The sequence below is a fragment of the Balaenoptera physalus genome (assembly GCF_965194825.1).
Source record: "Balaenoptera physalus genome assembly, chromosome: 20".
NCBI classification, from domain to species: domain Eukaryota; kingdom Metazoa; phylum Chordata; class Mammalia; order Artiodactyla; family Balaenopteridae; genus Balaenoptera; species Balaenoptera physalus.
The window spans coordinates 16539292-16557256 of NC_138901.1; the positions used below are offsets into that span (position 1 = coordinate 16539292).

A 17965-nucleotide genomic window follows, 5' to 3' on the forward strand; every position below is an offset into this window, starting at 1 on the left:
ATCCTGTAGGGGACTCTCTGCACTTCCTGGACTTGGGTGGCTATTTCCTTTCCCATGTTAGGGAAGTTTTCGACTATAATCTCTTCAGATATTTTCTCAGGTCCTTTCTCTCTCTCTTCTCCTTCTGGGACCCCTATAATGTGAATGTTGCTGTGTTTAATGTTGTCCCAGAGGTCTCTTAGGCTGTCTTCATTTCTTTTTATTCTTTTTTCTTTATTCTGTTCTGGAGCAGTGAATTCTACCATTCTGTCTTCCAGGTCACTTATCTGTTCTTCTGCCTCAGTTATTCTGCTATTGATTCCTTCTAGTGTATTTTTCATTTCAGTTATTGTATTGTTCATCTCTTTTTATTTGTTCTTTAATTCTTCTAGGTCTTCATTAAACATTTCTTGCATCTTCTCGATCTTTGCCTCCATTGTTTTTCCGAGGTCCTGGATCATCTTCACTATCATTATTCTGAATTCTTTTTCTGGAAGGTTGCCTATCTCCATTTCATTTAGTTGTTTTTCTGGGGTTTTATCTTGTTCCTTCATCTGGTACATAGCCCTCTGCCTTTTCATCTTGTCTTTGTGTGAATGTGGTTTTTGTTCCACAGGCTGCAGGATTGTAGTTCTTCTTGCTTCTGCTGCATTGGGTTTTTAATGGAAATTCCTTCAGAGAGAATTAATGCCATTACAGTATTAAGGGAACACAGAATTCCTCTTTTATCCCAGTATTCTATCTCTTCATACATGTTATCTACATTCTTGATATTTTGGTCATGTGAATGAGATCTTTTTTGTTAGTGTTATTTTATGAGTTGGTTTCTGGGTATTTATTTTGTAATTGAACACTTTTCTGAACTCTTAACATTGTTTTGGTTGATTGTTTTTAATTTTCTAGGTTGGCTTTCTTTCATCAGCAAGCAGTTTGACACCTCTTTATATACTTACTCCTTTTCCTTGTCTGGATTCACTTTCAGAACAGTGTTAAGAAATAATTGGTCATAGTGAGACATCTCATTTCTGGTTTGAGTGGCAATACTTTTAGAAGGCCACTACTAATTTTGATGTAGGACAACTGAAAATGAATTGGGACACTTAGAGTATCATTTGCCGTGCTCTGGAAAAGTTTAAAGATTTTAAAGGAAGGATCAGTTTGTTTAAAATTTGTTAGAACTGAAGGTAAAAGCATCTGAGATTGGCATCTGTTCTGTAGAAAATTTTCCATCAGTTACATATTTTCAAATTTACTCATACAGAATTTTAATAAGCGTTCTTACTTTTTAAATCCCTGTATCAGGAGTTAATATCCATTTCTCAGTCCTCATTATATTTGTCTTCTCTTTCTTGATCAATCTTGTCAGCAGTTTTTCTATTTTATTGGTCATTTCAAAGATCAGTTCTTTGCTGTTAGCTCCTTCCTGTGGTCTTGGTTTTTTCCCCCCTCTCTGCCTTTATTCAAATGCTCGGTTAATTTATTTTCTGTTCTTTGTTACATAATAACAGAAGCATTTAACTTTCTGAATTTTCTTCTGAGTGTATTTTTGGATAGCATTCCATAGCCTTTGTTGTGTGAAGGAAGTGGTTTTTTTTTTTTTGCTATTTGTAAGTTGCCTTTGAGTTTTTAAGTTCTTTTCCCAAGAGTTAAGAATTGAGTTTTTAGATTCTAAACGGTTTTTCTTTTTAAGCCTTTGTTATTAATTGCTGATTTTTATAGCATTTTGATCAAAATGATATTCTTATAGTTTCTGCTTATATTTGTGGTCTATTGTTTTGATTTTTTTAAAAAAAAACTTCCATTGGTGTGTCGTACAGTTTTATATATTTATATCTTCTTTGTGACTGTGGCTCCTGTCTCCAGTAGTTGTTCTTGCCTTACAGTCTACTCTTCTTGATATTAATGTTTAGTATTTGTGATTTCTCATCCATTTAGTTTTAACATTTTGTTTTCTATATGCTTTTTGAAACAGCATAAAAGATTCAGGGTTTGGGGGCATTTTGGTTTTTTTTTAATCTCCTAAAAGTCTTATTTTAATGGGGATTTTATTGAATAGAGAACAGTTTTTAATTTTATATTCAGTTTTGAAAGTAGACTTAAAGGCTTATTTTGGTTGTAACATTTCAGTGTTTGTTGACAGTCCTTTTTTTATCTTCATATGCCCGTTTATTGAGTTTTAAATTTGCATTTGTGGTTTTTCAGTGATTCGAGCAACAGTTTGACTGTGTTTCAAGTTCTTAGATCATAACCTCTGTCCCTTAAAACTCTGTTCCACTGTCTTTTGGTTGGGAGAGGAGAGCAGTTGTTTATTCTGTTTTGTTTTGGCCAATCTATGTTTCTTCCCTTTATATCGGTAACTGGTTCTACTCTATGCTGTCCAGTATGGTAGCCATTATCCACATGTAGCTATTTAAGATTAGGATAAAAAGTTCAGTACCTCACTCATACCAGCCACATTTCAAGGGTTGAGTAGTCATATGACTAGTGGCTACCATATTTAGTTGCACTAATACAGAACTTTTTTACCATTGCAAAACTGCACGGGACAGTGCTTCAGAGTATTTTATGTAGCACTGTCAAGTTTTCTTCAATAGTAGCTTTGGTTTTTGATTCCCTTAAGTTTGTAGTTGCCTGTTTTTAAGTATACCAATTATCTATATGTTATTGTTTCCTATCCTTTTTACCTAGATGTTACTACCTGCTCCACAGCATTGTTGTGATCATTAAATTAGATACAGGAAGTGACGGGCACATTTTGAATGCACATAATAAGTATTCAGATGTGAGCTTGAGCTAGCTGTTAACTTTTCTCTCACTGTTTTTATCCCTTTGGTTCTCCCATAGTGCAAAGGAATAAGACAGTTAAGTTTGTTGTCCACATCCTGTTTTGATTTTCTGTATCATCAGTTCTAACCTATAGTTCCTTATGTGTAGGTTTTAATTCTGCTACCATGGGTTAAGATTTTCTTTTCTTTTTTCTTTTTAGATTTTGTATTTACTTTTTATGTCATCTTGTCCTTTCACTTTACTCTGTTACTTTATAGTAGAGGCTATGCTATCTCTTACTCTATTGGAGATGCCAAAAGTTTTCATTAATTGTTTTATCAAACTTGTTTAATAGATAGTTCTCCGAAAGTATGTTTTTTCTGAATTTCTCAGATTTGCTTTCTTTTCCTTTGTTCTAGTGTTCTACTTTAGTCCCCTTGCTGAGGGTTTTGTTTGTTTTTTCCTTTTGTCATTCTTAAAAACTAAGTTGATCTATCTACACTTTGTATTTATCACTAGGAAAAACTTAGTAGCTGACTGAATTAGTTTCCTGTCACAGTTCTGGAGGCCAGAAGTCTGACATTGAAATCAAGGTTGTCAGCCCTTGCTGCCCTCTGAAGGCTCTAGGGAAGAATCCTTTCTTGCCACTTCCTGCAAGCAACCTTAGTAGTCCTTGGCTTGTAGTAGCATAATTCCTATCTCTGCCTCCATCTTCACACGATCACCTTCCCTGTGTGTCTGTGTTTTCACATGGTCTTATAAGGACACCAGTCATTGGATTTAAGGCTTACCCTAATCCAGTAGTACTTCATATTAAACTAATTGCATCTGCAAAGACCCTATTTACAACTACAGTCACATTCTGTGGTTCTGGGTAGGCATGAATTTTGAGGTAGGATCTGGGGAGGGGACACTATTCTCAGTACACTAGCCGTTGGTCCTTATCTCTGCTGCTCATATGATGGTTGAACCCTTTTCTCACTTCTAAATCTAGAAGACAGATTGATAGGTGCTGTTCCCAATTTGATTCCTGGGTTTCAGCAACTTTCAGACTTAACACACCTTTGCTCTGAAATAGTTGGACTTTTTTTACTCCCACTGCCAGTTTTCTGGGGCTCTTCTATACCACTGAATTTATTGTGTGAAGAACTTAATTTTTTCTGTATACAGAGAACTTATAGGTTTACCTGCTTCCTCCCCTGATTTTTTTAATTCTGTGAAATATAAAGGATGATGTAACAAAAATCGATATATGTACCACCCTAAATGTTAATATTCAAATTTTTTTTACTTCATGTGTTTTTTTTAATATTAAAAGAAAATTAGAGATAACTAGTGCTCCTTTTATTTTCTTTCATCTCCTTTACGTGCTTTCTTCCCTAGAGCTAACCACTATTATGAATTTGTGTATACTCCCAGTTCAGGTTCTTAGATCTTTACTACACATATATGTGTTCAAGAGCACAAAATGCAGTATTGTTTATTTAAAATTTATATAAATGCTATCGTACGTATTCTGCAACTTGGGTTTGGTTTTTTGCTGTGTGTTTTTAGGGGGTGTATGTGTGTGTTTTAATTCACTGTTGTGTTTTCAAGATCTCCATGTTGATGTACAAAATTTTAGTTCAGCATTTGTAAATAGTCCACATTTCCTAAAAAGACAGTATTTGTGTGGGTGTGAGTATATCCATATCCTGTTTGTTGACTTCAGGGTTCTAAATTTAACTCACATCTTGGGCTTATTGTGTCCATATCTTCTATATCCTTTGGTCTGCTTCCTATTTTTTTTTTTTTTTGGAATATGTTTGATATGTGCATTGTGTAAGTTTAAGTTACAATTTGATTGCCATTGTAGCCTTAGGTAACACCTCTATCTTCACATAGTTACCATTTCTTTTTTGTGGTGAGAATAATTAAGATCTAGTCTCTTAGCACATTTGTTGTTTATAATACAGTGGCATTGTCTATAACCACTGTACTCTGTATTAGATCTCTAGGACGTACTTATCTTTTAGTAGTCAGTTTATACCCTTAAACTACCTCTCTCATTTCCCCAACCTCACCCCCATTTCTTTTTTTTTTCTTTTTTTCTTTTTTAATTCATATATGTTCATATAGTTCCAGGGCGCCTGGTTAGGTACATCATAGTTAATGATTATTATTTCTTCTTCATCTTCATTCCTTTCATCATTATGTTGTTTCCCTTTTGATCTCTATTAATTTTACTTTAAATGGGTTTCTTTGGTAAGTACTTGCTAGATACATCCTTTTCCATCTCTTTGTTTTCAGTTTTTCTGTGTCAGTTTGTTTTAGATGTGTTTTAAAGAGGTGATTTAAATCCATTTATATTAACTCTGATTACTATCATGTTTGGAATCAGTAATTTCTCTTAATTTTTTTTTAATCCTTGCCTTTTCTTTGCCTTGTTTTTATGCCTTTCTGCTGTCTATTGGGTTAGTTGAAAGTTCTTCTCATCTCTGTCTGCTTTGGGAACAGTAGGACTTTAGAATGCCTCTTTTTAAAACTCCAGCCTTGGGACTTCCTTGGTGACGAAGTGGTTAAGAATCTGCCTGCCAGTGTAGGGGACACGGGTTCAATCCCTGGTCCAGGAAGATCCCACATACTGCGGAACAGCTAAGCCTGTGCGCCACGACTACTGAAGCCTGCACAGTAGCTACTGCAGTGCAGCTACTGAGCCAACGCGCCTAGAGCCTGTGCTCTGCAACAAGAGGAGCCACCCCAATGAGAAGCCTGCACACCACACTGAAGAGTAGCCCCCGCTGTCCGCAACTAGAGAAAGCTCGCATGCAGCAATGAAGACCAGCAAGCCATAAATAAATAAATAAATAATTTTAAAACTAAATTAAAAAGTAAAACTCCAGTCTTTCCTACCCATTATCTATAATTTATTTTTATTATTTTAGTTACCTTGTTTTTAAATCCCTCCCAAATTAGCCATTTTTAGGTTTATACTTATTTACATTTACCAATACTTTTGCCATTCCTGTTCAGTGTTGCTTCTTGCATCCCACTCAATTCTTGCTGAATACATTTAGTAGCCTTCTAACAATGGTGTAAGTTGTAAAGTCTTTATAAATTAAAAACATACAGAATTACATTTATGTGTGAAATGTGTATTTGTGAATACACACACAGTTATATATTGCCTTTATTCTTGAATGATGACTTAACTGCATGTAAATTTATATGTAGCACTTCGAAGATAATTTCATTGCCTTCCAATATTTATTGTTGTTGAAAATTCTGATGTCAGCTTAAGTGTCATTTCTTTATAGGTTATCTGTATCTTCTCTCTGGTAACTTAAATCTTTACCCCAGCCCCTTACTTCTGGTTTTGTTTTTATGTTTCACAATATCAAGGGACATAGTTAGATGTATGAATTAGTTTTTAGCCACTAGGTCTTGGTGTGCACCCTCATTCTGAGAGTTCTTGTTCATCTTGAATTTTGAAAATTTTCTAGTCATTATTTCTTCCAATTTTTTATTCTCTTTTTAAATATAGAATGTCGATTGTTGTTGATCTTCTCATTCTCTCTTCCATATTGCTTCCTTTCTTTTTATACTTTGCAATTTCATCTCTCTCTTCCTATGCTTTATTTCATGTAGTCTTCTCTGACTGTTCCTCCTCTTTATCAGTTTTTTCTCCAGCTGTGTTTAGTTTATTGGTAAACCTGTCAATTGGGTTTTTTATTTCAATGTGTACTTTTTTTTTCAGAATTTGTTACTTTTAGAAACATCCTCTTTTTTTTCATCCTGTTCCTGTTTCATAACATATATTCCTGCCATTATCACTATGAAAAATTTTAGTATACCTATTTTAAAGTTGTTTTCTAATTGTTCTATTTCTAGCTTGCCCAGGGCCACTTCTTCCCATTTTTGCATGTACTGACTGCCTCATAACAGTCTGTTCTTGTATGATTTACAGTATCTTTCATGGTGAGCTCATCTGGGTCCAGGGTGAGGGAGGCATGCTTTCTTTAGGAGTCTTGTGATCCCTGGACTGTGAAAGTGTCCTTAAAGCACAGTTTTCCATTAGCTTCTGAAGAGACTTCAGGAATCTAGGTGAATTTGGAATGGCAAATCCTTAGCTTAAGGTCCCTGCATATGAACAGGTAGTATGAATTTGGACCTCTTACATGAACACGGATCAGGAGTGGGCTTTCACTTTCTCCCCGTTGGCTTTTTCCACAAAAGTCCTGGAGTAGGTGTTAAACTTCCTTGCCACTTCTCTGGCTGGTTGACCAAGACCAGCCTTGGCTTTGCATTCTTTTTCTGCTTCTTGCATCTTGCAATTTCTTTTTTTAATTAATTAATGGCTGCGTGAGGTCTTCGTTGCTGCGCGCGGGCTTTCTCTAGTTGCTGTGAGCAGGGGCTACTCTTCCTTGCAGTGCGCAGGCTTCTCATTGCGGTGGCTTCTCTTGTTGCGGAGCATGGGCTCTAGGTGCATGGGCTTCAGTAGTTGTAGCACACAGGCTCAGTAGTTGTGGCTCACGGGCTCTAGAGCATAGGCTCAGTAGTTGTGGTGCATGGGCTTAGTTGCTCCATGGCATTTGTGATCTTCCCGGACCAGGGCTCAAACCCATGTCTCCTGCATTGGCAGGCTGATTCCCAAACGCTGCACCACCAGGGAAGCCCGCATCTTGCAATTTCTTACTCCTGATTCAGGCCTTTGGCAGAGTGATCATGTCCGTGGACTCCTCAGAATAGTTTTTTGTTTTGTTTTGTTTTTGTTTTTTTAATTTTTGGCTGCATTGGGTCCTCGTTGTGCGCGAGCTTTCTCTAGTTGCAGCGAGCAGGGGCTACTCTTCGTTGTGGTGTGTGGGCTTCTCATTGCGGCAACTTCTTGTTGCGGAGCATGGGCTCTAGGTGCGCAGGCTTCAGTAGTTGTGGCACACAGGCTCAGTAGTTGTGGCTTGCGGGCTCTAGGGCACAGGCTCAGTAGTTGTGGCTCAAGGGCTTAGTTGCTCCGCGGCATGTGGGGTCTTCCTGCACCAGGGATCAAACCTGTGTCCCCTGTGTTGGCAAGTGGATTCTTAACCACCAGGGAAGTCCCACATTTTTTTAATGCATAAAAGACATTGGATTATAGGGGAAACTAAGTATGTTGAAACAGTTGTTAAAATATAAACTTGTGGTATATTAATTGCTTTATTAATGCACTAAATAACAAGATTTAGCAGCAGGTATAGTAACTGTCGTGATTTCAAAGTAATGATGAGCTCTTAGATAATTTGAAATATCTGCCACCAGTGTAATGTGATGGGTGAATCAATTTGGAGAGCACTTCATGCCATATATGCTCCAGTCAGAGATTCATAAAAGACATTAAAGACTTAAAAGCCATTTGTTTAAAAGAAAATCTTTTGTTTCCCCAACTTATTTGACAAGGAAACCTTGGTAAAGTAATACTGATTAAGCATGCTCATGAATTACTATGATTCCAAGAGAAGCATTTCAGAACATCTGCTTCCTGCTCTGTAATCTCTTTGTAGGTGATGTTTGGACACTTGGCAATACTGATATTTAAATTTTAAAATGAAAGCTTTAACCATCAACGTTTTCCATTTCTTAAAATCTCATTCTAAAATTACGAGTAGATGAAGTAGATGTTTTTAAGTATGCCAAAGTAAATATAAAATACAGAAACTTTATTTGCAACATTGATTTACTGATCCCATTTTGTTTTCAAACATAGTCTAAATAAGTTTATAGGAAAATAAACTAATAAAAGGTCAGTCAGAGACTTCCCTGGCAGTCCAGTGATTAAGACTCTGTGCTCCCAGTGCAGGGGGCATGGGTTCAATCCCTGGTCAGGGAACTAAGATCCTGCATGCTGCATGGTGCAGCCAAAAAAATAGTAATAATAAAATAAAACAAGTTAAAAAAAAAGGTCAGTCAAATGATTGTACATTTTCTTTCATTATCTGATGTACTTGCATTGATTGTTTTAATTGCTGTGCACATACACTTGATTTTTATGTTGCATATACATACTTCTTAATATCAGTGTACTCGGCATTTTAGATGCCACATAAGAAGTGATGCCATGGTTTGCTTAACCATTCCACAGTTCATTTTTTACTATTATATACCAAGTGAGCCATGAGTGTTTTGGCACAAATTTTAAAATCTCTACCTTTTTCATTATCATCTTAGACAAGTTCCTTGGGGGTCTACTTTCCAAGAAATATTTACCAAAGTAAAAGAATCTACTGTTGTTACCAGTTCTGCATATTGCAGGTTTAGGCTATTTTAAGATTGAATCAGGTAGTACCATCTTCAGTATTGTTGGTGATTTTTGCCACTGGTAATGCTTTTGACTTTAACAGTGATTCCTACAGTTATCAGAGACTTCCCTGTTCAGATTACCCAGACTCCATAAATGATTTTTAAAGTTTGTTTGAATCAAGATCCAGATAAAGTCCATACATTCCAGTAAGTCTTTTAAGTCTCATTTTATAGGCTTCCCCTTTATTTTTTTCCTTGCAATTTAAACAGGTTTATGATGTGCTTGGATGTTGTTTTCTTTGTGTTTTCATTTGGCTTGGGTTTTGCAGTTTCTTAAATCTGTGGATTAGTGTCTTTAATCATTTTTAGCACAAACTGAACCATTATTTCTTCAAACATTGCCCTTGCCGCATTCTTTGTCTTCTCCTTATGGACCTCTGATTACAAGTATGTTGGATTTGATCACTGTGCATGTGCATTCTGTTCTGTATTTCCCTATTATTTTTTTCCTCTGTTCCTTAATTAATCTATCTACCAGTTCTCTTATCCACACTTCTGGTGTGTCTAATAACGATGCCAAATTCGTTTTGAGTCAATGTTGGATATTATATATTTAAAAGATTTTCGCACCTCTGATGCTCTCTTTCCCGGGAGCAGATTCACCTTCCCCTGCTAGGCATATAGAACGGGAGCTGAAAACTTGACTGCAGTTAGGCACTGAGCTGAGTTGCAGCTAGGTTATAGTTTTGTTTGTTTGTTTGTTTGTTTTAACATCTTTATTGGAGTATAATTGCTTTACAATGGTGTGTTAGTTTCTGCTTTATAACAAAGTGAATCAGCTATACATATACATATATCCCCATATTTCCTCCCTCTTGCATCTCCCTCTCACCCTCCCTATCCCACCCCTCTAGGTGGTCACAAAGCACTGAGCTGATTTCCCTGTGCTATGCGGCAGCTTCCCACTAGCTATCTATTTTACATTTGGTAGTATATATAAGTCCATGCCACACTCTCACTTCGTCCCAGCTTCCCCTTCCCCTGGGTTACAGTTTTGATAAGGCTTTGTTTCTCTCTGGTCCATTCTTAGGGCATAGCCTTGTTTCTTACTCCCATTTCCAGATGAGAGCCTGATTCGATGACCAGTGCCCTTACCCCTCATGTATCCTGAACTCTAGTTGTAGTCTCCTCATCAAAGTGAGCCTGCCAAAATCTCTCTACTTCCCAGAGGCTTTCTGCTTAGCTTCTTAGCCTCCTGCCCATCACAGCTTCAGAATTTTCCAAATGCCTTGGGAGCAGGAGTATCTGACACGTGTCATTCTTAGTTTCCTGTCCTTCCTTTTCACTGGGAATTTGGCTCTTCAGCTCTCTAAAGTTGTCCCTTCAGCCCTACAAAATCATCAGAATCTCTGCTCATTTCTCTGTCCCCAGAAGTGACCCTCTACCAAGACACCAAATTCTAAGCATCACTCAAAATCACCCATTGTCCACAGGAAGAAGTAGCTCCACACTTTATGGTTCTACGCTCTCTGAAATCTTGACTCCTTGATATTGTCATTGTTTTAGCATTTCTCTTGTATCTTAAAGTTGAGTTTGCTTTTTTTTTTAAATCTGGCCTTTCTAGTTCTCAGTAAGAGTGTTGGTTTGCTATAAACTATGCATCATACCCCTTTTCCTTGCAATTTATTTGTTGAGAAAACTGGGTTATTCCATTTATTTATCCAGTGGCTTACATTTTTCTGATTATATCCCTGTGGTGTAACTTTCTCGCCTCTTGGCACATCTAACAATGTTTTTTTGGATGTTGGGCATTTAATTTTACGTGGTTGAAGCATAGGGATTGTATTATCTTCCTTTAAAGAGGCTTTGTTTTGTTGGCAGGTAAGTTACTTGAGGTTCAGTTTTTCCTTTACTAGGGAGGGTGTAGAGTAGCCTACTTTAACTCCACTAGTAAATCAGGATCTTCTGGGGTCTTTTTTGAATGCTCTGTGCCACTTGGCTGGTCACAATGGAGAAGTCTCCCCGCTTGTGTGAGCTCGGGGAACTGTTCAGTTCATAGCTCCTTCGTTTTTCTTTGCCTGACCTGGTGGAGTTTCACCCTGTACATGGGCTTCTTAGTATTCAGCCAACACTCAAGGAAATCTCATGAAGATTTCTGGAGCTCTTTTTCTGTATGGCTTCCTCTTCTCAAGAAGTCTGCCTCGTAATTATCAGTCACCTGAGCCTCTGTACTTCAGTCTCTGGGAGTGTGTTTTCTCAACTCAGTGAAACCATCACGCTCTGCTTAGAATCCCTCACCTGCTGTGCAGTCTGCAGTGTGCCTGCAGGCAGAAAGCCAAGGTAATCACAGGCCACCTCATTTGTTTCTGTCTTAAGCTGTGTGTTGTCCGGATTTCTAGTTTACGGCTAAAGGATAAATATGATCATTCTATAAGAGAAAAATGCCCTTTTATACTATTGGTTTACCCTTAAGTACGGTTTGTGCAGAAAGAAGCATGATTCGTGTTATTTCCTTTTATCTACCAATTTTCAAACAATAAGTTGATTTCCTGCCATCTTCCAAGGGCAATCAATAAAGTCTTTGTGGAGGGGGGTGTGTATGATTATGAAGTCATCGATTTAAACATATTTGAGTTATTCAAGCCATTGAAATTCTTTTCTGTGCTCAAATTGTCAATTTTGATTAGTGGAAGCCTCTTCAAGCTTGCTGTTGAGTTCTTTTGACTGCAGTAGTCTTGAGACCTTTCTTCTCTCTCACCATTAATATTTAATGGGAGCCTGTGCGTTGAATTTTACTAGGAGGGATAACCATAATTTGAGCTGCATGGTTCTCAATGATTTTTTTTTTTTATAGTGAATGTGTAGCACATAGGAGTGTTATGTATCAATATTATCCCTGTTACAAAGCATTATCCCAACACAAGTTCTGTGGTCCTAAATTGTTTCTATAATTTTTACTGTAATAAAACTGTAAATATTCTATAGATTTTATTTTTATTTATTATTATTTTTTAATTATTTTTATTTATTTATTTATTTATGGCTGTGTTGGGTCTTCGTTTCTGTGCGAGGGCTTTCTCTAGTTCCGGCAAGTGAGGGCCACTCTTCATCGTGGTGCGCGGGCCTCTCACTATCGCGGCCTCTCTTGTTGCGGAGCACAGGCTCCAGACGCGCAGGCTCCAGACGCGCAAGCTCAGTAATTGTGGCTCACGGGCCTAGTTGCTCCGTGGCATATGGGATCTTCCCAGACCGGGGCTCGAACCCGTGTCCCCTGCATTGGCAGGCAGATTCCCAGCCACTGCGCCACCAGGGAAGGCCCCTCAATGATTTTTGACCTGCCTGCCCACCCCCAAGAAACATTTGACAATGTAGTCATTTTTGGTTGTCACAGAAGGTGGGGAGGAAGGTGTTACTTGCACCATGAGTAGAGAGGTCAGGGAAGCTGCTACTTATTTACAGTGCACAGGACATCTCCTCCCAACAAAAAATTATCCAGCTCAAAGTGTCAGTAGTGCTGTTGTTGAGAAACCTTGACATATACTAATTTAGCTAGCATTTGTGTAGTGTTTTAATAGTTTGAGAAATCATATTACATTTCCCACAATCCCATGAAATTGGCATTATTGATCCTTTAATAACAGATGAGTAAATTTGAGGAGGTCATACAACTAACAAGAAACTAGAATTTGATATCGATGGTCTTTATGGTTGATGTCTTTTTTTTTTCTCCCCCCATTATAAATGAAGACAGTGTGCTTTGTATGACTACAAAAATAACAGAATTGAGACCAGACACTGTTCTAAGTGATAGTTATTCTCAAAACCGCCTTATCAGATAAGCAGCTGTTATTATGGATGAAGCCATTACTTAACTTGTCTAAGGTTATACAGCTAGTAAGCAGCAGAGTTAGGTCTCAAACCCAGACAGCCTGGCCCCATTGCCCACACTTTTAACTACTGTATGTTGCCACACAGTTTTTCTTTTACAGTTTAAACATAATGTTTGTTTTATCTTTAATACCTTTGGAATTTATTTTGATGGGAAGTAGGAATCCACCTTCTTCCCACCCCCCCAGACCTTGATTTCCCTGATTCATTTATTGGAAAAGTCATCTCCCCCTGACCCTTTTTTTTAGTTAATTCATTTAGAAATATTGCCTGTGTTAAAAATTAAATTGTCATGTTACACATATTGGTCTATTTTTTCTTTTTGTTTAATTAATTTTTCTGCTCCTTAACCGCATATTTTTTTAAATTACTATAACTTTTAAAATGTGGTAGGGCAAATCACTCCCGTCTACCTTTGCTTATCAGAAAATTTCTGGGAACTTTTCCCCTTGGCATTTATTCTTCCAGTTTGTAGTTTGTTTAAATTACATTTGCCTCTTCTCTCTTCTGTACCAAAAACCTACTGAGTTTAAGATTATAGATTAATTTGTAGAATATTAATAATAGCTTTAAGCTTTGTGCTTAAAATTTCTAGTTAAACTTATTCCAGTATTTTTTTTATTGTTGTTATAGTCAAGAATAGACTCTTTTGTCACTTGTATGTTTCTAAATAAAAGTTATTTTTAGGAAGATGACACTTGAGAAAAACACCTGAGGTGAGGGAATGACCATGGAGCTAATAGAAGAGCCAAGTGCAGGGGCCTGTGATCCGGAAGTTTGCCTGTCATTTTGGGGAAGAAACAAGGAAGTCAGAGGAACTGGTAGCGTGAGCTAGGAGAGAAGCAGGAAATGAAGTCAGAGAGGGGACAGAAGTGACAGGTGGTATAGGGCTTTGTGTGTACCAGTGCAACAACTTTGACTTTTATTCCTCATGAGATGAGGAGCCATTGGAAGGCTTTGAGCAGAGGACTGGCATGGTCTGACTGAGGTTGTAAAACAAGATTACACCAACTGCTGTGTCAAATAACTGGAAGGAGGGACAAGCAGGAAGACCAGTTCGGAGGCTATTTAAGAAACGCATATGAGAAAAGATAGTGACTGCAGTTGAGATGGTATGAAGTGGTCAGATCCTGGATACATTTAGAAGGTGGAGACGATAGGATTTCATGATTGGTTTTGGGGTATGATAAAGGAGTTTAGGATGAGTCCAAGGATTTAAGATTGAGCAACTGGAAGTTGGGAAGAGTTAGGAGCTCAGTGTTAACTCACTAACCCTGAATGCCTGTTAAGACATCTAAGTGGAGATGTTGAATGGGCAGTGTGAAATTGTATTAATTGATGTCCTAATATCGAATACTTTTGATATCCAGGAATAAATCCCACTTGCTCATGGTAGGTTGTTTTTATTTTTTTGTGGTTTTTAAAATAAATAAATAAATAAATACATGTGTATAATTTGGCGTCTTATTTCTGTGTGTGTATATTTAAAGTTGCCCAAACTGTCCTTCAAAAAAATTCCCCAAATTTATCTCTTAATAAATTAAGATACTTTTGTATACGTCTAGGTTCTATTAACACTTCACAGTTTTTCATTCAAAAGTAAGATTGGTGTGTAAGTATGTGTGCACATACTTTTTATCAGGTTTTAAGTCAATTCTGTTTTTCTAAGAGGACTATAGAAATCTAATTTCTTTATGCCAGCACCAGCCATTTTAATTGAATAGAAATGATCTTTTCTTCAATGTTTTTAAAGACTTCACTGAGGACACAAGACTAGTCTCACCCCCTACCTTTATTTAAGGCATGTGTATTGTATTCTCTGATTAGATTGAATATAAAAATATGTAACATTTAAACTTTATAGAAATGCATAATGTGGAAAATGAAAGCTCTCCTTAATCTCCTCCCTGCCATCATAACCACGTCAGTGGTTTCTTGCACGTTCCTCTATCCGCCTTCTCTCTGCATCTCTCTACATGTTAGTGTTTTATTTGGATAACGTTATTATGTCAAGACTATTTTTATTTTAACTTGGCTGTGTGTATGTGTCTACACTATTGTATCCTGTATCCAGTTTATCAATTAACTAGTGCTTTTTTGAGGAGTTCTTATATGTTTGCATTTTTTCCTTTTTCTCTTTATTAGGCCAGTCTTACAGTTTATCTAATTAATTGCTGTGTTCCTATCTAACCCATTCTCTTTTTTTTAAAAGATTTATTGATTGATTGATTGCTATGTTGGGTCTTCGTTTCTGTGCTAGGGCTTTCTCTAGTTGCGGCAAGCGGGGACCACTCTTCATCGCGGTGCGCGGGCCTCTCACTATCGTGGCCTATCTTGTTGCGGAGCACAGGCTCCAGACGCGCAGGCTCAGTGGTTGTGGCTCACGGGCCTAGTTGCTCCGCGGCATGTGGGATCTTCCCAGACCAGGGCGCGAACCCGTGTCCCCTGCATTAGCAGGCAGATTCTCAACCACTGCGCCACCAGGGAAGCCGTCTAACCCATTCTTGAGGTGGGTTTGGGAAGGGGGGAAAAAAAAACTCCCAAAGAGCAGTTCTTAAATTTGCTGTTTCTAGCACATATTTTTTCTTTTGGTAATTTCAGCTTTTATTTTAATCCTTCTCTTAGTTTGTTCATCTTGCCATATCGTTTTTACTCTACATCCAGTCTATAAAATGGAATGCTGTGCATTGCCCACTTGGAGAGCTAGTTGATGTCATGGGTTAGTTTATGAGGAGAAAATATACCTCCCTTTTAAGATCTCTTATTCTGATTTTTGTATGTTTTTCTAATCTTGTCAGTGTTTAAAGTTCTGGTGCCATTTTTGGATTCTAATTTCCTAAATCCTCCCATTCATCTCCTGCGCAGTCTGTGGTTTTTGTCCCTGCCAGCATAGGCCCCTCTCTCTCTCTGCCTCAAAATGTTATCTCCCCCAGAAAGCCAGCCCTGGTTAAATAGGTTGCAAGAGGTAGTTTTTCCCAAAACAGTACCAGTTAATGTCTACACAGAAGTGTGTGTTTAGTTGGTATAATTTCCTTTCAAAGCCATCTACACTTGCAGCTTATTAGAATTCTTTCACTTTAGCGTAAGTTGCCCAGTCTAACCTTCACAGGGCCTTCTTTGAATGCCACCCATCTATGTCGCTGCAAGGAGGAGGCAGTTGGGGAATGTTGATAAAGACCGCATTGTTCTCATATTTATCTTTCTTCTGTGCGTGTCTGTGAAGGCAAACAGCTTTCAAGAGTTGGGTGTGCTGAAACTAAATGCACCTCTCGCAGTTGTTACAGAGTTTTGATGCTACCCTTTTGTCTTTATTATGATACTACCCTTGCTTCTAGCATCTCTTGTCATAGTGTCATTCCACAGACAAGTCCCTTCTTCTAGGACTACATGCTACCCAGATGACTTTTTTGTGGTCATGATTTGGCAAATGCCAGACTTGTTCATCCTAACACAAGAACCTAGGGATCCTGCATTCAGCATGACCTGAAGTTTTCTCCTCAAAGCACAAAATCATAAAAATCCCATTTTTTTTTTTAACAATTAAATCTTTTGAAGACTTAGATTATTTTTGACTGTGGACTTAGCTGGAGAGGTTATTTCTTATCCTGCCCACATGTATACAAAGGAAGTTTAATGGAAATGATTTCTATCCCATTGGAATTAATCTAACACAAAGACTATGGATATGAACACTCACCATCCCAAATTCATTTTCATTACTTAAGTATGAGCTTTATAACAGTAGATTTTTAGGCTAGGTTAAAGAGTAGCTAAAGAGTCCACAGAAATTTGCCATGTTGTTTCAGGCCACCTGGAAGTCTTTTTATAGCAGGAAATGCGAAAAGAACAGGAGAGGTATGGTTGGTTGTTCATTAGTATGGCTCTTAGGTGGATGAAGTTGCTGAAGAGGGCAAAGTCATGTTTCACCCAGAAATCTGGAGCCAGCTCTTCACCTTAGCAGATGGTGGAAAACCATCAAGCTGGTAGAAACATACAGGTTTTGTAAAGTGTTCTTGGTAAGCACCTAAGGGCTTCACGTAACTTGATGTCTTCATTGGAGAAGAAGCAGGTTTACTTAATTACTTTGAAGGTTAGTGTGTTGGAGAAATGGAAATCTTTTAACAAACTGATCAAACTTTTTGTTAGCGGTGTCATATATGTAGAGAGGGCCTTTTTTTTTTTTTTTTAGCTTGCAGGTCACTTTTATTTCTGATTTTATTGAGGTATAATGGACATATAACATTATATAGTTTCAGGTGTACAACATAATGATTTTTTGTTTGTTTCCGGCCGCGCTACGCGGCATGCGGGATCTTAGTTCCCCGACCAGGGATCGGACCCGCGCCCCCCTGCATTGGAAGTGCGGCGTCTTAACCACTGGACTGCCAGGGAAGTCCCTAGAGAGGGCCTTTTGAATCTTTGGGATACTGAATGGGGAGCTGGGTTTTTATCAGACACTGAACTGTCAGTTTCGTCTGGCTTTTCACAGGTTCACCGGAACAGCACGGTGCGCTCTGGCTGTGACGTGAACCCCTCCTGTGCACTGTGCGGCTCAGGCAGTGCCAGCTCCACGCCTCCAGAAATCCACTATGAAGCCCCTCTGTTGGAACGCCTTTCCCAGTTGGATTCCTGTGTTCACCCGGTTCTAGCATTTCCAGATGGTAAGAAAGTCTACATAATATAAAGTCTAATACGTGAGACTTAAAGGGTTCAAAGTGAAAGAAAGTCGGCCAAGATTCTGGTACAACCCCCAGGTACTGTCAAGGTATTGCTGTCAACAAAGGTCTTCTCTTAGAATTTTGCAAATAGATCTCCCAGACCGGAATGTGCCACTAAAACATTGCAGCTTGCTAAGAGAGAAATTCCCCTAACACTTCAAGTGGTGAGGCTAGGACAGTTGCCTCCAGCCACAACGCTTGGAGCCCTGTTCTGTTATACAGAGTCTGTCTTAAAAAATGTATTATCTGTGTGTGCCATGATGTAAAACAGCATGGGCAGCGCTGCTAAGTTGGTCTACCTGATAAGCCTCCGTGTCTGCCAGTTTTCCTTTTCCACCTCCCTTTTCATAATTGCTTTTCTCCCA

General features: G+C 38.1%; 1 protein-coding gene across 8 annotated transcripts in view; it reads left to right on the plus strand.

The window, feature by feature from the left end:
* KANSL1 (KAT8 regulatory NSL complex subunit 1) overlaps positions 1–17965 on the plus strand; it is a 188918-nt gene that overhangs the window by 148804 nt on the left and 22149 nt on the right. For all 8 annotated transcript variants that reach the window (XM_082443083.1, XM_082443081.1, XM_082443085.1 and 5 more), the window contains one exon: positions 17372–17543. In XM_082443083.1, coding sequence (XP_082299209.1) covers positions 17372–17543 — 172 coding nt within the window. The remainder of the gene's footprint in view (positions 1–17371; positions 17544–17965) is intronic.